Source organism: Narcine bancroftii, chromosome 14, assembly GCF_036971445.1.
Source record: "Narcine bancroftii isolate sNarBan1 chromosome 14, sNarBan1.hap1, whole genome shotgun sequence".
In the NCBI taxonomy this organism is placed as follows: Eukaryota; Metazoa; Chordata; class Chondrichthyes; order Torpediniformes; family Narcinidae; genus Narcine; species Narcine bancroftii.
The window spans coordinates 61,190,581-61,214,471 of NC_091482.1; the positions used below are offsets into that span (position 1 = coordinate 61,190,581).

The 23,891-nt window shown below is 42.6% G+C and overlaps 1 protein-coding gene across 6 annotated transcripts in view; it reads right to left on the bottom strand.

Moving 5' to 3' along the window:
• Window positions 1-208: 208 nt before the first annotated feature.
• Window positions 209-23,891, bottom strand: part of dennd4a (DENN/MADD domain containing 4A) — a 108,607-nt gene continuing 84,924 nt past the window's right edge. For 3 of the 6 annotated variants that reach the window (XM_069910991.1, XM_069910992.1, XM_069910996.1), the window contains 13 exons: window positions 21,886-23,048; window positions 21,113-21,317; window positions 18,936-19,042; window positions 15,948-16,123; window positions 12,091-12,261; window positions 9,253-9,448; window positions 8,613-8,867; window positions 6,136-6,253; window positions 5,808-5,903; window positions 5,035-5,061; window positions 3,178-3,340; window positions 2,740-2,804; window positions 209-1,893 (listed from right to left, as the gene is read on the bottom strand). In XM_069910991.1, the coding sequence (XP_069767092.1) occupies window positions 1,757-1,893; window positions 2,740-2,804; window positions 3,178-3,340; window positions 5,035-5,061; window positions 5,808-5,903; window positions 6,136-6,253; window positions 8,613-8,867; window positions 9,253-9,448; window positions 12,091-12,261; window positions 15,948-16,123; window positions 18,936-19,042; window positions 21,113-21,317; window positions 21,886-23,048 (2,879 nt within the window). In that variant the 3' untranslated portion in view covers window positions 209-1,756. The remainder of the gene's footprint in view (window positions 1,894-2,739; window positions 2,805-3,177; window positions 3,341-5,034; window positions 5,062-5,807; window positions 5,904-6,135; window positions 6,254-8,612; window positions 8,868-9,252; window positions 9,449-12,090; window positions 12,262-15,947; window positions 16,124-18,935; window positions 19,043-21,112; window positions 21,318-21,885; window positions 23,049-23,891) is intronic. The other 3 variants (XM_069910994.1, XM_069910993.1, XM_069910995.1) reach the window with 3 other exon arrangements.

The window sequence follows — 23,891 nt, forward strand, 5'->3', positions numbered from 1 at the left end:
CCACTGTTTTAATTGAGTCATGTGCATGGTTTCATAACTCCAAAGGAAATGGACCAATGACAATACACATTTGGAGCCTGATGAAGCTACTTGGCCTCTCGAGCTGTTCTGTCATTCAACAAGGTCATGACTGGGTCTGACTGCTGCAATACCTATTTCATGTGGTCAACTACCAGGATGGGATAGAGTAATTCAAGCACGCATCGGCCAGCTATAACGAACAATAATTTAATGTACTTATAAAGATTAAAAACTCTCCTTCATACAAGTATGCATTGATTACAAGCTCCATAAACAAACATGCTGATTACAGTTGCTTCAGGCCTGGATGTTTGCTCAGTTCTCTGAAACGGGCCTTGGTCGGCTGTTTAGAGTGTGGGACAGGAGCAGGTGGAAAGAATGGGTCCTCCAGGACAATTGGGTTACCTTGAGGAAGGACTCAGGACTGAAACCGGTTATATATCTCCCCCCCCCCCCCATGGGCACTGTGTGACCAGCTAAGTTTCTCCACCATTCCTGTGTTTGTACTAGATCAGTTGCTAAATTTGAGCCAACACTAACTGTATTTGAAACAGATGATAGAAAACTGCAAAGTGTGCCCATGTGTACAGGAAACCACAGGCACTTGGAGGTGAGGTTCCCCTTAAAAGGTCAATCCTGATTTCCATACACCGGAACAGCTGGCAGAGACTGTTAATTTGAATGGCTTGGAGTATAAAGACTTGGCTAATGTTGCCAAGGGTTAGATATGGAAGAAGTTTTATACAGAAATTGATTTCTTACAGGTTGGAATTGTGGACTTTTGGCTCCAGGGTTGATCTAGAACATATAAAACTGTAGTTTAATAAAGCATTGCTGTTAGATAAGAACATTGTACCATAAAAAGATTCTTCTAATAGACATATTTAGTGGATTTTCATATTCACAAATCCAATAGTAATATAATTCCAAGTGTTATTTCTAGCTAATAAATATAGTAACTTTCCCATTGGAAACTGGATTTAAATATGAGAGGTCGCAATGATAGCTTCTATCTCAATGAAGTCCCAGCAAATACAGCTTAAACAGGCAGCCCTTCAGCATCCAAGCCACCTATTCTCATTCTGCTTTTTCCTTTCCAGAGAGAAATTCAGGCCGAATGTAATCATTCTTAGAAGGCCAGGTACTACAACGACTGCAAAGCAAATTCTAAAAGGAACATATTGCACCACTTTGGATAATGTATAAATATATATATATATATATACTATATATCAAGCATATTTTGAAGCTACATCATACAGGTGATATATAAAGATCAATATAATCAAAAGATCTTGTTATTTAAATATACAAATACTGAAAAGTACTTTTTGTTTTAATGTGAAAGGTGTCACTTTTACAAAGTGCCCCTGCTACACATTTCTCATTTATGAAAATTTTTACAATTCAGATCTAAAGCACTCCAAAAAAACAGAGTTGATGAGATATAACAGGGTGCTATTATGTACATGGTAGCAGCTTAATTTCCAGAGCTGAGCCCTCGAGCATCTATGTAATCTTTTGTTAACCTGACCAATGACACTATAATACAAAGCAATTTAAAGTACATTTAATTATATTTACAAATCTTTCATTTGACCTTCTCTGTACAACTCCTAGTCTGAAAACTATAATCATAATTTAATTATTAAATTTAGAGACTTCCAGATGTGAATTGTACTGCCCTACGGGCAGAGTGGTGGAAGCATATGAGCTGGTGTGAGCCAACACATTCCTAGAGGTAGGGTTCACCAAAGGTCCTGCGGCACTCCATGACACCAGAGCTGGGCGGCCGGTCACAATTGTGGGTCAGCTTCACCTGGCTGGGAGTTAACTGATCATATGCCATCTTGTACTCTCGGTCAAATGCATCTGTTTAAGTAGAGAACAGAGAAGGCAAAACAACATATAACACTGCACCTTGGTACATGCGATAATAAATTTGAACTGGTGTATGTTCAGAATGCAAGGTTTTATGCTTTATGTGGAGCCTTTGTTTTAGCTGAAGCAGTAAACTGCATTGGTCAACAAGCACCCCTTTCACGGTCACGACAAGACCAGACAAGTCACTAAAACCCCCACGCCACCCAGCATCTGGAGGGCAAAGAAAGGCAGAGAAGAAGAGACAGAAAAGGAAAAGATAGGCCAACGTGTGTACCCTCATTTGAATGCACACTGTTCCATTGTGCTCAGGCAGTTTTTGCCAGTATGTAACGTCAGGCACCTCCAAATACCCAAGCATAGTTTACAAGAACTTTTTTTTTAACCTCAATGGATATTTGTCTAGGTGTTCAGAAGATCAACAACCTGCATAAAAACAGTAAGGGACTGAGGATTGCAGATAAACTGGCCACATCTTCAGTCATTTCATTTTTTGGATTAGAGCTGCTCATCAGAAACTGATCCCAACAATCTGCTGGTTTCCTCACATTGTACATACACGAAGTATTTGACCTTGGTTATTAACTTACTGGTGATTAACATTGAGGTACTTTCACTGAGAGGCACTGATGGGCCTTCTGAAGTAGCAACACACATCAATTAAACTTGTCTAATTAGGTCAGAACAGATCATCTTATTATAAAGAGATTGACGGATTAGAATCAGTGGACTTTACATGACAAGCACTGATAACCTTTCCATGATCTGCATGGAGCACTGGATATTTCTGACACTAAAAGAACAGTTAAGAAAATGTTAAGCACTAAGAGATGTTACCGAGATCTATGGTATCCTTCCCCAGAGCCACAAGCGAAAGGAACAGAATTTCTCGATACAGACTCCTTTAAAGAAGAAATTAAACAGATTACAAACTGGGAAAAAAAATTCCTGCACCTTGTTAGATATTTTTACAAACTAATGACTTTATTTATGTGATATCTCTGGTTTGCCAATCTATATAACACTTAGGATACATAATGCAATGAATTCACATTTGACAGAAAAGTATTCTGTTGGCCTAGTACTGATAGTTATTAGACAAGTGTCCCTCACAACCACTTATTCCCTTGGGCATAACTCAACATCTGGACATGTAGGAACCAGTTTACATGTCGCAGGATCAAAGTTCAAGATAGAAATAACTGCCATGAAACAAGGTATAATATGTGATTGATTGAGAAAAGGTTTCTATGTGCTTAAAAATACCTTTCTTACCTTTGTCGTTTAAAATTTGGTTGTGTGCTCAACACATCCAGAACTTTACTCATTGGTTTATAGATGTTATTCATCTGAATACTTTCAACAATGTTATTGAGAAATTCCTTGTTAAATAAGTGGTTTTCATCTTGCAGTGCGTGAACAAGTTCATGTTTCTTTGCTGCGAGTTGGAAAAAATGCACATATTAATTCTAAATGTATTCAAGTTATGTCACCACAGAAAATTATTTCTTATAATTTTTCAAAAGATGTTTAAAATCTATTTTAATAATCAACACTATTTTATCAGTAAAACTTAGCATTACTGACTCTCAACTTGATAGACTGCGACACGAATCCCCATCACAGAAAAAGCACTGACCTGCAATTCCCTTGAACTATTGCACTTTATTTTACTTTTATATATTCCACAGGCAGGAGACCTTTCTGTGGTCTGTGACATGTGAAACAGCTGAGGTTTGGTAAAATTTGGCAAGGTATTTTGGCCAGGATCCATTCTTGGGAAGTTCATTGTTGTTGAAGCTGACAGGAAACCAATGCCCGAAGTAAAACATGAACGTCTGCAGACACAGTGGTTGAAACAGAAAACAGAATGCTGGAGAAACTCAGCAGGTCAAACAGTGTACTTTATGTAGCAAAGAGCTATTCACAGAGACATCCATCCTCCCCTCTGCTTGCTAGTGTGCCGTCCCTTCCTTATCCAATCATGACGTCCTGCCTTTGGGACCATGCTCCTCCCCCACCCCATTTTGTTCAGGTGCCTGCCTGCATTTCAGTCATAGCTTGATGAAGGGCTCAAGCCTGAAATGTTTGTTATGCATCTTTATCTTTGCACTATAAAATACACTGTTTGACCAGGTGAGTTTCTCCAGCTTTGTGTTTTTAACTAGGAAAATAATGCTTTCTCATTGTCACCATAGGATAATTTGTGCAGGTTCCATTTTCTTTCTAACAGCTGAACTCAAAAACAAAAGTTCTGAAGAATTTTTAAGATATGTTAGCATGTCCCTGTGATCTCTCCATCTTCCACCACCCTTTCCTTCACCGTTGCATTTCACAAGCTTGGTTAGTGTGTGTCATTAGTACAACTTTAATTGATGAATGAAAGTAATAATTTTTCAGGTCTGTTTCAATCTCTCTATGTCCTTACAGTTCTCATCCACTTCAATACAGTGTAAAATAACTGGCTGGTTGATCTAACTTGCTTTGCATTCCTCTCTTCCCTTGTATCACTGCAGAATGTTTATGTGCTACCAGACCCTTGTGTTTGAGTAATGATCCAATTGAATATTAGTCCCCTATGTAATAAGCAATAAAGGGTAACCAAAGTCACGTAAAGAGAGATTTTGGGGTGGGGCTGGTTGGAGAAGCAAGTGCCCATGTATCACTGGAGATGATACACCAGCTCTTTCACCAGTTTAACATCCAAGTTGATTTCAATTTTTGTTTGAACTCCAAATTAACTTTCCAGCTTCCAGTTGACCAAACACACATTACCCAAGCTCTCAGAGGTACCAACTCGAGGGAGCTGCTGATCACACATGATACAAGAGTTGGATAACTTTACAACATATATACAAAACAAATACAGCAAGGCTGCAGATGTTGTTTGCAACCTTCAAACTGCATACATTTCAAAGTCTATGCAGTTTGAAGCTATAGGTTAAAAAAAAAAGGAATTGAAAACAGTCCTTAGCATGGACATAAGAAAATAAGAAAATCTTATAATTAATTTTTAAAATAATAAAACCATTACTGGCAAGCCTTTTCCTGAACATAAGTGGGCTTCTATTTAAAAGATAACACAAATAGATCAAGTGCTGCTAAGAGTCCAAGAATAAATTTGACACTCACTGTCAAATAAAAGAGTGTAATTAAGACCTGTGAAGACACAGAAAGTCGTGTTAGTTACATTCAGAAGAGACTTCTCAAAACAAACGTGCTTAAGGAACTACTGGTTAATGTGTTAACTTGCCCTCTTGTCTCAATAACCTCTCATTTGTGGTTTATGAATACAACATGCTCCTGAATCTTATCCCAGCTGCCTGGTCAATGCCCCGGGAGAAGTGTTCCTCTTGTTTATGATTTGGACAGATTTTTTCAATACTTATCCATTTGGACTGAACAGTCTGAAGCTAAAATCTAGCTCACAAATAAAATGATCAAAATCTTAAGATGAGCCCAATGCCACAGGAGTTTGGTGAAACACTTTGGTTGTGCTAGAGGAGGCAAAAATATTGCAAGGACAAAAATTCAATATGTGAAAGCCTTCAGTACTCGAGCTGAAAAGTCAAATGTAGGCACATTTCTGCATTCAGACTGTAATGCACTGTGAGAAGGCAGCTGATGACAGGCAGAAATTACCCAAGTAAAATAACAAGGTTTGAAAAATCTTGAAAACTCAGCACATAGCACGTACACAAATTATATTTGTGCTACAAAGGAGAGATCAACGAGTCTTCAGATTTATGCACATCCATTTAGCACAAAAAAAATCAAGATATTTTGCAGAATGTTGGTCAGACAAAAGTTGGAACTTGGTCATAAAGATAATAAAGAAAAGTATGTACTGGAGGCTAGAATTCATGAAGTTCAGAGATCTTGAAGGGTTGTAAGAAGTTACAGACCATGTGGGTTCAGGTCCCAATCAGTCCCTCGCCTTTGGGTGCTGGTGAAGGGGACAGACCAGATTCGCAAGGGCAACAATAATTTGAATGAAGTGTCTGGAAGATGGAAAAAGAGGAGCGTGTTGGAATAGTTCTGACTGAGGTGACCTTTTAAAATAAAAGGTCGGTACAAACAAAAATAAATGCTTCAGTGATTGCAACAGTAAATGCAACAGTAGTGCTGGATATGTAATTCTGTGATCAATTGAGCACTGAGCCTATTCATTTTCTTTTGTACTTGCTTTTCCTGATACAAATAATTATCAGTTAACTATTAATCTTCACTCACTTGTAGCATTCCAGAGGATGTAGAAAGGCTGAGTGCGATCGTGATGCAATTTCGGATTGTCCCAGAGCATCTGAATTAGGACATGTTTGCTGTCCTCTGACATCCAGCTTCGAGGGATCTGCAAAACATTACCATTAGGGCAACACGATTACAGTGCCATGGACCTGGGTTCCGTGCTGTCTGTAAGGAGTTTGTATGTTCTCCCAATGTTTGCATGGGTTTCCTCTGGGTGCTCCAATTTCCTCCCATCCTCCAAAAGTGTACGGGATTTGGAGGTCATTTGGTGTATTTGGGCAGCGTGGGTTTGTGGGCCAGAAAGGCCTGTCCCGTGCTGTATATCTAAATTCAAAATTTACTGCATTTCATGGATCTGAACACAATCCTTGCAACAGTTTTCAATTCAAGGAAATCAGATTAAGATCTACAATTAGTTAGGCAGAGCAAAACAGCGATCTATGATTAGGAGTTGGAACACGATGAGATTAAAGTGACAATAGAGCTTCAACACGCATCAGCCTTGAACTCACCAAAAATGTAACACATTGAACTCGGTGGCTGCCATTGCATAGCTGTTTGGCAGTGTTGGGAAGGACAAAAGGTTGTTGGTCGGTACTATTAAACACAGTCATCTGCTAGCAATATCTGGCAAGGCCTACAGGTATGTAGATTTGCACCATGCTCACTAATCAGTGTCTGATTGCAGATATGATCCATCCACATTTGGGTTGGCACGACAGAAACAGCAGGAAAGTTGACGGAGGCTTACGGATTTACTCTTGATGGTAGTTGATGGTAATTTGTATTAAGTGCACTCAAATTCATTCATTGCACATGTACATTTCTAGCAGGACTGGTGCTTGGTGTTTCTCATTAATTACCGTACATACTCATGTAATAGTCGAGTTTTGGGGATCAATTTTTGGAGTCAAATTGGCGAGGATCAATTTTACAGCGATACTACTTTTGACCATGGTAAGTACCCGTGTCGTTCAAGGCATCGGGAGCTCGGATGGCTGGGACTAGGTGGTGAGTCTGAGTTTGGGGTGTTGGGAGCTTGGATGGGTGGGCAGTCTGGGCCTAGGAAAGAGTCTGCGTCCAGGGCATCGGAAGCTCAGGTGGACAGGCAGCTGGGTCAAAGGTCTGCAGACAGGGAGCTTAGATGGGCAAGAAGCTGGGGCATTGGAAGTTCTAATAGGTGTGTGGTGGTGCATCGGGAGCTTGAAAGGGTGAGCAGCCTGGGCCTAGGAGAGAGTTTATGGCCAGAGCGTTGGGAGTTTGGATGGGCAGGTGGCTGGTGTGTCAGTAATTTGGATGGGCAGGTAGCTGGGGTGAAGGTTCGTTGTCAGGGCGTCAGGAACTCGGATGGGCAGGTGATCAGGGCCAAAAATAGGGGGTTTTACTTTTTACACCACGTTATATGGAAAACACTCAATTTTTGGGCCAAAAAAGCGATGAGGTCGACTATTACACAAGTATATACAGTACCCATGAAAACATGCCAACTTTCCTCAACCACTAATGTGTTTCTGATTGAGATTTCAGTATCAGTAGAGGGGGAGAAGGGAAGTCTCAAGTCAGATCCAACAACAGAAGATCCAAGATACATTTCCAAGTCAGAATACCAGCATGTCCCTCTAGGTGGTAGTTGTTGGGTTGAGAGTATGGTAGGGAAGTTACTGCCATGTATTTTGTGGATATGGTGAGCTCTGGCCATGGTGTGCCAGTAGTTCAGGGAATTGGATGGGGCACTAAGTATGCTCTTTTATTCTAGATGCTGTCAAGCTTAAATGTTGTTGGAATTGCACATCTTGGCAAGTGGGAAGTTTTCCATCACACTCACGTTGCCTCAGATGGTGGCAAGGTTTGGGGAATCCAAACACAAAAGTCTGCAGTTACCATGGTTGAAGTTAAAACACAAAGCTGGAGAAACTCAGCAGGTCAGTGCACTTCATATAGCAGAGGTAAAGATGCATAACCAACATTTTGGGCTTGAGCCCTTTATCAAAGTGTGGAAAAATGTTGGTAGGTATCCAAACTGGTTCCATACCTTGATGAAGGGCTCAAGCCCAAAATGTTGGTTATCCATCTTTATCTTTGCTACATAAAGTACACTGACCTGCTGAGATTCTCCAGCATTGTGTTTTTACAGTATTTATGTGGTTAGTATGGTTGAGCTCTGGTCAATGGTGACACCAGGAAATTAATAATTATTTTATAGCATTACATAACTTTTTCAAAGGAGATAGTTTGAAATGAGCACTGCCTGTTACTGGCATGGTGCCAGTGTTACCTGCCACAATGGCCAAGCTGGAATGCTACCTTGTTTTTGTTGTTGCTGTGAAGGTTAATTAACAATGTAACCAGGAACAGTGCTACATCTGACTTAGCTTGAGTGTATTTTCTCTTTTACTGTTAATGGTGAGTCCCGAAACAAACTTAATGCAACAATGAAGCAACGTTTTCTCCCACTGGCTTACCATCACGCCTTTGTTGCAGTGCTCTGAAGTCAGTACAAGTCCAGGCAAGTTGGAGGGGAGATCAATCCGACGGAAATACCACACCAAATTCCAGAATACGATCGGATGGTGATCCACAAACGTTGCCATGGATATCACTTGATCACCTTCATTTTCGAGCAAACTTTCCAACTCTTTCCACAACACTAAAGGGCTCAAGTATGGGACTGTTATTGGGTCAGGATGGGTGAAATGCCATTCCAAGCCCAGAGGATCCTTGATAAAATAAATAACAGGAGCAGTGTAATTTATTCCAATGCCAGTCTTTCCAAATATGGTTAAAGCTAAAACAAAACCTTCTGAAATTAAATCATTTCAAAGCAAACATGAGAGCTTCAGAAAACAATTAAACATTCTTCAATAACTCAAGACTGATACCTCAAATATCAATTTTCTTATTAGCTTTAAATTTATAGCAAGTCAGTAACATGGATCCCTTGGAAATAAAGGTTCTCCCTGTATTTAGTCCTTGCCTGGAGCTACAAATCGTACACTATTGCAATGCTGAGAGAAAAAAAAATGAAACTGGGTTATTTCAATCAGCTTTCAAGTCTCCAAAGACTTTTCAGAATGTGATTGCATCTCCTTGAGACTCACATACCGGCGAATCGGTCAGGTTTGTAGGCAGACTGCCTGTGGGAATGGTGTGGATACGTCGCCACACCTCAGGCTCCTCAGCCGCACAACTTGAACCACTGACACTTCTTGCTATCGGCTGAGCTAAAGGGAAGGATTCACTCATCCCATGCCGTCGATCCGAAGGAATCTGAATGGATCTTGCTGAAGAAGGCTGGACACTAGTGAACAAAAGAAATTGACATTAATGGATAAAGGGCCTTCTTATAGTGAAATCCTCAATGAACACTATAGACACTTATATAAATATAAATTAAATCTGAAAATTAACCTGTTAATAATCTGTTTTAGGGCAGGTGAAGAAAGTGGTTTACAAAAGCATACGAGATTCTGGTCTCAACAAATAGAAGCAATGAGGAAGAACAAGGAACACATGATGAAAGTTCAAACACTGGTTCAGCTTTTTTTGCAGAATGTCTTAAACTGTGCACCACAGCTGAGGAAAGATGCAAATGTATGCAGAAAAGATATGGTAATATGATGTTGGGGATGAGGGACTTTAATTAGAGAGAAACAGGAGAAATTGAGATTGTTCTTTGTGGAACAGAGGAAGCTGCAAGGAGATTTAAAACATTAAGGATACAGAGCAAAGAGAGGAAATGTTCCCACTGGTGCAGGGGTGAAGAACTGAGGGACATGGAATGAAAGTTTGATGACCAAACAAAAATCGGTATTAGGCCACCCTTTAAGTGGAGTGGATCTAGAAATGCGCCTCTTCAGATACAGCTTACATTGTCTTTTCACTTATTTGGACAGTCCTGTCATACTTCAGCCAAGAGGGCACTTTGTTAACTGGCAAGTCACCAGAAGGGTGACCAGTTTGGTCCTGCATCTTTCACACTTCCAATGAAAACATGTTGGAAACACTCAACATCTCAGGCAGTAACAGTGAAAGAAGTAACAGGGTGAATGTTTTAGTCAAAGATCTTGTATTTTTGATGAGGGTCTTTGACCTGAGATGTTAAGTTTCTCATTTTTCAAATGCTGCGGTTCCAGTATTTTATATTTTTATTTCAATTTCCCAGCACCAGTCTTTTTTAAAATTTTTATCCACATTTCCAAGTAGGAATTACTGCTCAGAAACAAAAAGTGTGACTAATTTTTCCATGTGACATCAAAGGGAATCCTATCACACAACTTACTCTTCCTGTGTAACTAACTCGCCCTAGATCAAGGACTGAAACCAATATCGGTGCTTAAAATCACATGCTGAATTATAGACAGAGCAATGCTAATTAAGGTGTATAGGGTTTGACATGCCAGTCAGATCCTGAAGTGGAAAGAGTAGATAGCTTCACGTTTTCAAGAATAAGCACCTCAATGACCTGGCCTGGGACAAGCACATTAATGCAATGGCCTAGAAAGTACATCAACACCCAAGGAAGCTTACCATGTCCCCCTTGTACCTAATAACTTCCGCAGGTGTATCATCAAACCATACTTGACAGCTGCATCACGGGAGCTGCTCTCATCAAGATTGGAGAAGCTATGGATGGTACTAAAGACAGTTTGGAACCCTCCCTCCCCTCCATGGGCACTATCTACATCTCCCATTGCCTAGGAAAGGCAGCTAACATATTGAAAGACCAATCATACCCTACCACACTCTCTCCCTCCGTCAAATGGGGAGAAGGCCCAAGGACAATAGGCTTAAGGACAGTTTCTTCTCTTTGGCCATCAGGCTCCTGGATGAACCCCACAACAGTGCTCTCATACTGCCCTTGTTTAGAACTAACTGATTTTTTTTTTCTATTGCACCACCATACTCCTTTACTTAATACAGCTAAATGAATGTTAGAGCTCACCTGTTGAGTCTGCTCATAGTACAAGGTATAAGGTGACAAATAAACAAACTTAGCTTAAACATCCTATGATATGGCACACACAACGTGGGATACTAAACTAAATGAAAATGACTGTATGGAGGAAGAGGCAAAGGGGGAGATGGTCCAGCTGATAAGGTGATGGGAACATGTATAAATGCAATGTAGAGAATGTCCACTGGTGCACATAATGGAAAAGCAAAATACACCGAAACCTCGTTAGAACACAATTCGTTAATCAGCGGAATCACTTATAGTGCGGGTGTCTATGGACCCTAAACTTTGCAAATAAGTTGATTAAAATTCAGAATCCCAATATTAAACGAATGCGCCTGCTTTCTTTCATTGAAATTGTTAGTTATAGAGAGCAGATCCTTCGAAAACTGGTAATATTTGGATTTGACTATCCATGGGCCCTCAGACATAGATGCATCTGTTCCATGACTCGGCTGTAACGTGGTATGAAATCTTGGACCCCAACTACCACGTTCTAATGAGGTTTTACTGTACTCGTAAAAGGGAAGCATTCATATTCATAGGGTCTGAGGAGCAGTTCAAGGTCAAAAGTATAGGTGAAGCGATTAGGACAGCCCACGATATGTCACCATATGTACATATGGGCAGCCCACGATCTGTCACCATATGTACACAATATGTACAAGGCAATTTCAATCTGGGAGTAAGAAAGTTTTAATGCAGTTGCATCAGATTTCAAGCCTCAATGTCCAACACCAGGGCTTGTGTAGTCTTAGACTGGAAGATCCTTTACATTTTCACCTACTTTCCTTGTGACTGAAATAACGAGAAATTGCTTGCATTTCTGTAACTGAAAAACATCTTTTGAAGTCTGGAGATATGAATGCATTGATCTCCAGCATTCAACCACAAGCAGTGTGGCTGCTTTGAAGCGTTCAATCTCACTGCATTGACCTACAAGGCTGAAAGGATGACCCGAGTTCGGAAGTGACCCTGACATTTACCCCTGCACATTTGGAACTTCCTGTAATGTAATTCTTGGTGAGCGACGCTTGCTGACATTGTTCACACTCAGACCCGGTGGGGAGTCTGAAAAGTTCTTAATTTCTTGGAAAGACTGCATGGAGTGCCAATTCTGTACATTTTCTGCAGATGCACTGGATTTCAGAAAATATCTAATAAAACAGAAACAAAAGCATTACAGGCCACATTGTTTGATTAATTACATTCTCGAAAATAATTAGATACGAGTAAAACATGAACGTCTGCTATTGAAGTAAAAGCACAATACTGGAGAAACTCAGCAGGTCACACTGTGAAGCTGGTGGAATTAAGTCAGAGGGAAGACAAAGATCTGTCTCCTTTCCTCCAGCTTGATACCCCCTTCCCTCTCCAGTCCCAGCCACCCCTGGTGTGCCCTCCTCTCCACCCTCCTACTACCACCTGCCTGTGGGACTGTGTTCCTCCCTCTGCCCCAACCATCCACTATTTTGTTTGGGCTCCTCCCTACATTTTGTTCATACCTTGATGGATGCCTCCAGGTTTTCTTTGCTAAAGTACACTGTTTGACCAACCATGACTGACATTGTGATTTTATCATCAGATATGAGTCAGTAAAATTACAGGGAATGTTAGCGAGACTTGAGTGTTTGGATTATAGGGAAAGACTGGGTCTTTATTCCTTGGATCTCAGGAGGCTGAGGGGTGGCAAAACAGAAAATCACGAAGGGTCCTAAATAAGGCAAATGGATAGTTTCTGTCCTAGAGTAGGGGAATCCAAAACTAAAGGGCACAGGTTTAAAGTGAGATGGGAAAAATTTGAAAAGGATTCAAGGAGCAACTTTTCCCACTCCGAGGGTATTCCACATCTGGAAAAAGCTGCTCACAAAAGCATGCAAATCATGAATTCACTAATGAATTGCAGAGTTACCTCAAAATGGAGAAACGAGGTTGTCAGTGGATCCATGGAAGAGCCCCAGACTAAATGATCTGTACCAGCTACAGACTTGTCTTTAAGTAACCGATGCTTCGTATATAGGGAACAACAATACAGCTGCATCTACTGCTCTCCTCTGGTGCTTCTTCCCTAAATGTTACTGATCCAGGTGCCTAACCTTTTATCTGGAATTGTTGGGACTGGACACCTGCCATTATTTGGAATCTTCCAAATATCGGAATCATTTTGATTTTGGTCCCTTTAAGCAAATACCTCGCACCGAGCCCCCACCGACCATCTGTCATCCCCCCACCCCTTCCGGCCATTCTTTGCCCCCCCTGCAGCCGTTGGCCCCCTCACATTCCAGGGCTGGTGCCAGACTATTTTGCGCCCTTGGCCAGGCTGAGTGCAGGAGCAGGGCTTGACGTACGCCGTGCAGGAGGCTCTCGACCAGTGTGTCGGTCAGGTGGAGGTCATAGGTGACAGGGTGGCCTGAGAGCTTGGCCAAAAAGGCAGTCAGCGTTGGCTGCTCGGAGCTATATGAGGAGCAGGCCTTCGGGACGGTGGTGTCGTGCGCCGATGGCTTTCAGGCGCTCCACCAGCTCATCAGGCCAGCCCTCAGAAACATCCTGGCAGCCCCACGCTGCCTGTTGCCTACCCCCATCTAACTCCTGACGCAGCAGCAGTGGTGCAGTGCTGCCGAGCCGAGAGTTTATGGAGCACTGCACCGGATCGTGACAACAGCTCAACACGGGAGTAATGGCCGTCTTCCTTACCCATAATCCCCCATGCAGCTAGAACCACTCTGCCAGTGCCAGAGCAGTTCCAGATGCGTGGGGATTATAGGTAAGGAAGAAGGCTATTGCTTCCACACTGAGCCAGCCACCGCCTGCTTCTTTCCTAGTGGGTGCTCAGGGCCAATAGTCACCTCTCCACCGAAGGTAAGAGAGAACACACACTGGGGCGGAGTCGGGGACTGGTGTGGGGGGGGGGGCCTCCCTCTTGAAACAGAGATTTTATATGGAAAATTAACGTTACATGTTAAATAATATGCTGGCTTTTGAAATTCCGGATAAAAGGTGAGGCACCTGTAATCAAATTGAGTTGCTTAGTAAGTTACTGAGCAAACATCAGGCAGTTATATAAGCAACTTTACTTATGGTAGGTAGATTCTTTTCTCAGAGAAGGCAAAAGACAACTAGTCCTGACCTGGCCAGCCTCAAAGTCTACAGCAGGACACAATTCATCTGCATTTGCAAAGACAAGTAATGATTTGGGCTAATCAGCATGGATTTGTGTGTTGAAAATTGAGTCTCATAAATTTAATTGAGTTTTGTTTTAAAGAGGTGACAAGAAGAATTGATGAGGGCAAGGCACTGATGTCGTCTATCTGGATTTCAGCAAGGCTGTTATAACCATATAACCATTTACGGAGCGGAAACAGGCCATGTTGGCCTTTCGAGTCCGCACTTGACTATATCCTACATGGCACTCTCATCCAGAAGGTCACATGGGGTCCATGGTGAACTTGCTAACAGGATTCAAAATTGGCTTGATGGAAAACAGTTTGGTAGTAGAGGGTCTTTTAACAGTTGGAAGCCTGTGACCAGTGGTGTGCTATGGGAATCAATTGTTGTTTTTCCAATCTATATTAAAGATTTGGACAACAATCTTGTTAGCAATGGTTAGTAAGGATGGCATCAAAATCCAGTTGACTGTGGAAGTTATTTGAGATTTAGGATCGGAGGAAGTGACCCAAGGTATAGCAGATGGAACTTAACTCGGTTGTGCAAGGTGCAAGGCAAACCAGGACAGGGGATGTACTCAATAAATGTAGCAGGGCCCTGGAGAGCAATATAGAACAGAAATACTGTACCTAGGTACACAGATCCCTAGTGGCTACTTAAGTAGGCAGAGGTGAACGTGGAACTTGACATGTTTGTGTTCATTGGTCAGAGCATTGAATACAAGAATTGGGATGCCAAAATACAGATGTACAAGTTAGTGAGATCACACTTGGAATATTGTGTGCAGTTTTGGTCACCCAACTCTAGTAAAGATGTCACTAAGTTGAAAAGGATGCAGTAAAGATTCCTGAGGATGTTTCCTTCTGGTGCTCTGGTTTCCTCAACATCCAAAGACCTGCTATTTTGGTTACTGAAAATTACCCCTAGGGTTGTGGGGGAAGGTGGGCGGGTGAGGTCTAGGCCTGATGTCCCACTCACTCAGGGAAAGTGCATCGCCTCTCCTTTCTTGGTGTAGTTATCACCACGTGGCCACTGTCTGGCTGGCCAGGCAGGAGATCACAGCAAATGGCCTCTCCTTCATTACTGCGTCTATAGCAACACTTTCTAATGGTGTTTGCTATGTCATGGTGCGATCAAGTGCCATCAAGATGGGTAGGCTGGGCTCGTTAGCCTTGGTTGGCAGCCAACCTAAGAGAATGAAAACTCTGATTTCAATCCCAGGCAGCTGGGGTTCATTAGCCTCATCAGGCCATCCATTCTTAGAGAAGGACACTCCAACATAACATCTACATCCCGAGGACCTGGCTGTCACCATCCTAGCTTGCTAGGCCATGGCAGATAAAACGCAGGTGTAAAGGATGGGGCCAGTACTGCACACACTGCACCCCATCTGAAAGATCTATTGTGCAGGCTCAAAGGACACGCCCATGTCTACAATCCTTCCAAAATCTTTGTTTGTGAAGCCAAGCCGTTTGGGCGGGGGGGGGGTGGGTGGCAAGAAATTGATAGTGATATGACAGAGAACAGGGAAATAAGCAGGTAAATAGTACTGATGGGAATTCTTTGTGAGCTGGCGGAGACTTGATTGGCCAAACAGCTTCAGTCTTTGTCCCAAGGAAATATGAAAACTAGCTCCTTCCTTTGCATTTGAATCAGGCATCACAAAAAACAAAATTACCTTCCTGGTCCTCGCAGATCCTTGATTTCAATACTCAGGAAAGGAAGGAACAAGTTGCCACAGAATGGGCATGTTGTGTTGAGGTTGGAGTCATCTGCTGTCCAGCCAGCCATTATTTCTTCATCGTACACCAGTGAGTCACAGGTTCGACACCTGGAACAGCTGGAGATAAGAATCTGGGAAATGGGAACAATGCGCACTTCTTAAAAAAAAGTTTTGTTTCATAGAACTAGTCAAAGATACTGATTTCATGGATATACACATTTAAAAAAAATGTAAATGTTTAAATTTAAAAAAATTAAATAGACCTACAGAATAGTTATAGGCCATTTTGTCCACAAGTCTGTGGCACCCAATTAATCTACTAATTTCGAACTGTGGGAGGAAACTGGAGCCCCCAGAGGAAACCCATGTAGACACATGGAGAATATACAAACTCCTTACAGACGGTGCAGGATTCAAATCCTGGTCTCAAATGCTGGAGCTGTAACAGCGTTGCGCATACCGCTATGCTAACTGCATCGCCCATATAGTTCTATATTAAAATGCCAACATGAAGTGCTGAGAACCAAATCCTCATAAGCCACCATTATTACATACTTGGGCACCACAGTTACATTTCAGAGAGGTACAATGCACTCTTCAAACAGGAATTCTAAGTCAGAAGTTCTTTTCTTCTCTGGCTTGGCTTCGCGGACGAAGATTTATGGAGGGGTAATGTCCACGTCAGCTGCAGGCTCGTTGGTGGCTGACAAGTCCGATGCGGGACAGGCAGACACGGTTGCAGCGGTTGCAAGGGAAAATTGGTGGGTTGGGGTTGGGTGTTGGGTTTTTCCTCCTTTGTCTTTTGTCGGTGAGGTGGGCTCCGCGGTCTTCTTCAAAGGAGGTTGCTGCCCGCCGAACTGTGAGGCGCCAAGATGCACGGTTGGAGGTGAGATCAGCCCACTGGCGGTGGTCAGAAGTAAGGTTCTGCTAATTGCCATTTGTCTTTACCTTCCTGAATCCTGATTTTACATGACCATTCATGTCCTCTGTGCTACAACCACTGGCTCTGATGTGAAGTATTGGATGCAGCACTCTATAATTAAACCACCCTTGGAATTAAGAAGAATCTACTGTAAACAGAAGGCCCCTGATTAGGAGGAATTGGACCCAGGAAATCTCATACTTTAGACTTTAGAGTCAGGTGCTAATGACTGTATACTGTCCAATTCCAGACACAACATCTTAGCATATGAAGCATCCCCCATTCCTGCATGCAGGAAACCTAGATTCTATTTCATTCAGCATTGGATGATCTGGAAAGTGTTGGTCGATCTTCAGAAATACTTGACAAGTGTCTAATGATACTGGACAACGAAGATTTTTGCTTCCTGAACACTTCTGCGTGTATTTTATGGATTTTGATCATGAAAATCACTGTATAATTTTCCTATCACATTCTATCCTATCAATTGTTTTTAGACTTTGTGATTTTTCTGTCATATTTTAAGTGTACTTGTATACTGGCCACAAAGCAAGCTGTTTTGGTCAGTCCAAACATGCCTGAGCATGCATTCAGTACAGGTCCTATTCAAATTTTGTCTTAGGTCTCGGCATGCTTAGTCAGGATAGATGCAGACTATAAAAGCAGCTCACATATACAGATGCTGTGCATTACATTGATTATAGAATCTATGCACGTTGATGCATGTTCTTTAGGCAATAGGATAGTAAATGTACTTATTGTCCTCAGGAAGATTGAACACTGCAGAAATATCTTGTCAATGTTGCAACAGCTGTGATACATTCTGTTACATCTGTTAAGTATATGCTTAATGATAAATTCAATAAAAGTTAATTTAATGTTTCTCCAACTTCCTATGTTTAACAGCAAATCTGAAATTATCTTTGTGTTCAGCTTTAAGTTGGCTATCATAATACCTTTTTTCAGAAAGCAAACCTTTTGAAAAAATCTGTTGTCCATTGTGGACAACACTTAACATTATAGATACTGAATCTTCCACTTTATTACAACCCTGAGGGTCACCATTTTCCAGAAACCAGTCACATAAAAACTTCGTTACAACATTAGATCAGAGGCTGGGTATCTTGCAGCAAATGAATCATTCCATGTACATGGAACAAGTCAGGAGTGCAACGGAATACTTCACACATGCCTGGAAGAGTGCTGCTCTAATAACTCAAGAAGCTTGCCATCATCCAAGACAAAACAGGCCCCTTAATGATCACTCCACCAACCATTAATCCCCTCCACCATGGGCTCACCGCAGCTGCAGCTTGTTCCATCTACAACATGCCCTGCAGCTACCCAAAACCCAAGGATGGACAGGAGCAATCAGGATCCCCACCTGTAGGTATTCCTTCAGGTCATGCATTAGGCAAAGTGGTAATATAGCCCAGTGACGATGAAGGATCAGAGAGAAATCCTCAAAATCTCCACCAATTAATAGTGCATGGTTTAAGAAGGAAGCACCATCTCAACGTTAACTAGGGATGGCCAAAAAAAGCTGGCCATACTAGTGATGCCGAGATCCCAAAATGAAAGAAAAAAACGACTGCACTCCCATCCAGGAGCACTAAGGCCCTTATCAATGCTCTAACCATCTTTGAAGGCTCAGCTTCATCAACATTGTCCTTGTAGGCCTCCAAACCACTCAGGCAGGCTATAAAACACATATGGTTCTCCATCACCAAGTTCTCCAACACACCAAGATTGAATTCCTCAAACACCTCTCGACACCTCTAAAGCCACTCCAGCTCTGCAATACTCCAGCTTGATGTGCGAGTTCACATTTACTGCTGCTGACCTTCAGCTAACCTCTTGCTTCCGGCTATCTCTGTTTTAAAAAGATTGCCTAAATCCAAATTTTCAACTATTTATTAACAGCTCTTTGAAATCTTTTGGTATTGCCTATCCCAGACACTTCGTAGTATTTAATAGCACAGTTTAAACTTAAGCCACAAGTATGTTTTTTGAAACCTTACCTCCATGGCATAATTCTGGAAGATGCTGTTGTTGCTAGTATATCGAGAAGATCCAGCGTCAGATTTGTCGGGCAAAGGAAAGTTGGAACTTGCTGACTGAGCACTGCCTGAGGACAAACCAAATCAGAGACGCCTCAGGTAACAGTGACTGATGATTCACTGAATATCTTTCTAGACTGAGACCGCCTTGATCAGACTTCCCTCCAGATCGCGACCTCATAATCAGATGTTCCCCCAGACTGAGACCTCCCTGATCAGACTTTCCCCCAGACTGAGACCTCCCTGATCAGACGTTCCCCCAGACTGAGACCTCCCTGATCAGACGTTCCCCCAGACTGAGACCTCCCTGATCAGACGTTCCCCCAGACTGAGACCTCCCTGATCAGACTTTCCCCCAGACTGAGACCTCGCTGATCAGACGTTCCCCCAGACTGAGACCTCCCTGATCAGACGTTCCCCCAGACTGAGACCTCCCTGATCAGACTTTCCCCCAGACTGAGACCTCCCTGATCAGACTTTCCCCCAGACTGAGACCTCCCTGATCAGACGTTCCCCCAGACTGACCTCCCTGATCAGACGTTCACCCAGACTGACCTCCCTGATCAGACGTTCCCCCAGACTGAGACCTCCCTGATCAGACGTTCCCCCAGACTGAGACCTCCCTGATCAGACGTTCCCCCAGACTGAGACCTCCCTGATCAGACATTCCCCCAGACTGAGACCTCCCTGATCAGACTTTCCCCCAGACTGAGACCTCCCTGATCAGACTTTCCCCCAGACTGACCTCCCTGATCAGACGTTCCCCCAGACTGAGACCTCCCAGATCAGACTTTCCCCCAGACTGAGACCTCGCTGATCAGACTTTCCCCCAGACTGAGACCTCGCTGATCAGACGTTCCCCCAGACTGAGACCTCCCTGATCAGACTTTCCCCCAGACTGAGACCTCCCTGATCAGACTTTCCCCCAGACTGAGACCTCCCTGATCAGACATTCCTCCAAACTGAGACCTCCATGATCAGATGTTCCCCTGAGACCTCCCTGATCAGACTTTCCTCCAGACTGAGACCTCCATGATCAGATGTTCCCCAGACTGAGACCTCCCTGAAAAGACTTTAAAGGGAACAGTGATCCCATTTTTAAAAAAGAATCCATTTTATAAATCATCACTGAATGTTTTGCCAAAATTTAATCCAGCACCTCAATCATGGGTCAGAGACATAGCTTAAACTGTTTCATTGAACAAATTAGTAGCTGTTTCTTATTTCTGAACCTGTAATTTTATCAGCAGAACTAATTGTTTGCGACACTTGTACTTTTCACTGTATACCCAGATTTTACTTGAAAATAAAACAAAGTGAAGATGCTGGAAATCCAAAAGAATAGAAAATGTTGGAAACATTGGTAGATCAGAGCATTTCTAGAGAGCATGGAGTAACGTTTGCATTTCAGACTGAAGACCCAATTTTGAATGATCATTCTTCAACAGAAGCCTCAACATCATCCCTCTGTCCCCACCTAATGACATCATGGCGATCATTTCATCCCCCAGCCTCTGCATCCATTTCTTTGGACGAAATCCCAGGGTTTAGTCATAGAGTAATATAGAAGCAGGCTCTTTGACCCGACTCAACCATGCCATCAAAGGGGTTTCCCAAGCTAATCCAATCTGCCTGCATTTGGCCCACATCCCTTCAAACCTTTCCTCCAATACCTTGTAGAGGTTGCAATTGTCTCTGCTTCTACCACTCTTCTGGCATCTTATTCCACATACCCTGCCCCCTCAGTGTGAAAATGACGCCCCTCAGGTCCTTTATCAATCTTATAAAACTCCAGTTTTAGATCCCCGTATCTTTAACCATTCACTTTGTAGATGCCCCTCAGCACCTCATGGCTTTAAACACCTCTGTAAGGAAGCCCCTCAGTCTTCTTCACTCTGGTGGAAAAAAGCCTCATCATGTCCAGTCCTCCTGCCACAGCAACACCCTAGAGAATCCTTTCTGCTTAATCACATCCTTCCTGTAGTATGGCAACCAGAACTGCATACCACATTCCAGATGCTGTCTAATGTTTTGAATCATTGTGTATCATGAGTCCCAATTCGTGTACTCAGTATCCATCTGATGAAGATAAGTGGCCACTCACCTTCACCACCTGCGTCACCATTTCAGGAACTTACCAACATGCATTTGCTGCTTCGGTGTCCCATCGTGATTTCCAAAGCTGTCCACACTGGCTTGCCTCACACCCCATCCTCTGCTCTCGCCTACAGACATGCCTCCAGCTTGGGTGTAAGATTCTTCACAACTCTCTTCATCTAAGGATGCTGCTTCAGGATCCTGTACTTCAGTGGAGGAAGTGCTATTCCTCTCTGAATCATTTCCCTCAAAAGAAATGGCAAAGCAAACGTCAGTTTGTGTACGTGATGGAGATACTACAACTCCCCTGAGGAGAACACTGAGTAGAAATTATTTGCAAATAGAAAAAAAATACTGCATTTGACAATCAAAGAACTGCAGACATTAGAAATCTGTACAGAAAACAAACAATGTTGGAAAAACTCAACAAATCAGGGGGCATCAGTGCAGAGAGAACCCCAAGTTAATGTTTCAGGTTGCAGACCCTTCAACGGGGCAGGGACTCTCTCAGTTTGGAGTTGAAACATTAACTATTTCCCTCTCCACAGATGCAGCCTGACCTGCTACGTTTTCCAGCATTTACTAAGATCCACGTAGAAGACTTTAAAAAAAACTCCCACAATCTTAAAGATTGAACTCCTTTTAAAAGGTCCAACAATTCATCAGACAGGCTCTGGCCTGAGAGAAAATATATCTGCACAATCCCTAGTGCCGACCTTAGACACCGTTGGACACAATACATCCTCGCTCTTTTAAATTTATTCAAGGAAACATGAGGACATTTTAAATGCCTATACAGTTTAAACTTTCCTACCTTGCCATTTTCTTTGATGGGTCCAACATAGGCTGTCAATTTGGTGTATAACTTGCTTGCCTTTTCTGCCACTCCCTTCCCAGCTGAGAACATACTGTGCCTTAGCACATCAAGGGTGGGTGGTAATAATGAGTCTAATTTAAGAGGAGGTGGAGGAGACATGAGGTTCAAAGCTCCACCCGTCTCTTGAGCTCCAACTCGCCTGTGACTACTTGGAGAAAATGATGGTGAAGACCAAAGTCTGTCTCTTCGCTTGACATTTGCTTGTGGTTGAAATGTTCTGGAGCGCAAGAGCCCTGCTGGTCTGGGTGAGCCTGATGGAAGACTGGATCTCCTTGATCCCTTTACTACTGGCAACATTTTGGTCTTAAGTGATGCACTGTCATCCTCTGGCTTTGAGAAGTCCAAGCTAGGTGTGCGACTAGACAAAAGGCTGTTCATGGAGTCCATGTACATCTCTATTTCTTCAGCCAAATTTCGACGGGCTGAAGGAGTAGAGAGACATTTATCATAGTCTTCCTCTTCATCCTCCTCTTTCTCTTGATCAGTTTCTGCAACCAGAAGAGACAGGGGGTCATAGCCTCTTTGAACTCCCTTTCTTTCTGCTGGTTTAACCCCTGCTCCTAAACTTAGACTTCCCTGCAACTGCTTGGGTGGTTGACTCCAATTTTGATCAGGTTTTCCACGAGATTTTACATGATCAAGTTCACTGTCAAGATCTTCCAAATCAAAGATGGCAGGAGAGTCTGTTTTATCTTCCATATTAGTTGATGTATCATCCAATTCAAATGGAGTATCTTCATCACTCAGTTCCTTTTCTTGGCTAAAGCTTGGCTGTTTGAGCACATGCCTGGGGTTGCTAATTTGTAATGTATTTGGTCTCGTGGCCAATTGCAAAGCCGTTGAGAGGATTTTGGCATCAGCACCCAATTTTTCTGCAATTTCCCTGGGGTCATTGTCCACGCTTCTTCTGTGCACCATGAGGTCAGCAAAAACATCACCACTAAAGTTACGGCCCCTTCCTCCCCACACCATTTGATCCTTCACACCAGACTCCACGGCACTTCTGTGTCTCTTGCGGAAGCTGCTGCTGTTCATTAGCCCAGGAGCAGGACACGTGGCTTTACTAAAGGATGTGGCAAACACAAGTTCTGCTGCATTCTCTGTAAACAAAAAAGTCAATAGTTTCAATTGTGGGTAAACACTGAAATTCATTTCAGTCCACTTCACATCTAATAATGTTTTTAGATTTAAAAAAAATGCTAGAAATTCATCAGGCCTGGGAGCAGCCGTGAAGAGAGTAACAAGGTTGAAGTTTTGGGTTGAATCCTTCATCAGATAGGTGCTGGTTCTAAAGTTTCTGTTAGATTGGCTGAGTAATTTCAACATTTTCTGCTTTACTTCATATTTTTAGCATCATTGTTTTGTTTGAGGAGAAAGAACTTTTGCTCCCTTCATTGTTCCTCACTGCTGAATACTGACACACCAAACTGTGAGCATCTGGTGCCACAGCAATTTTTTTTTAATATAACAAAAAAAATAGGTGAAGGCCCTTCTGGCTCATGAAACCCATGCTGTCCAATTACACCCAATTAACCTACCAACCCCGAATGGTTTGGAAGGTGGGAGGAAACCAGAGCACCTGAAGAAATTCCATGCAGGTCACGGGGAGAGCGTATGCACTCTTTACAGACTTAATATGAGAGACACCTCCCCGCTGCAGTGACTGCTTCACTGATGATGAGTTTATACATGTGTGGATTCCGGTTCTACCTTGCAGGTAGCTGTACCTATTCATGGATTCAGTTGGGGGGTGGCGGGAAGTTTAAAAGATATTTTTTTGAAATAAAGAAATGGTAGATTCTTGGAATGGTCTGGCAGAAGTAGAGTGGTGTTTAAGAGGCTGCTACATAGACATACACTGAAACCTCGTTAGAAAGCGATTCGTTAATCCGCGGAATTGCTTATAGCGCGGGTGTCTGTGGACCCCAAACTTTATAAACGAC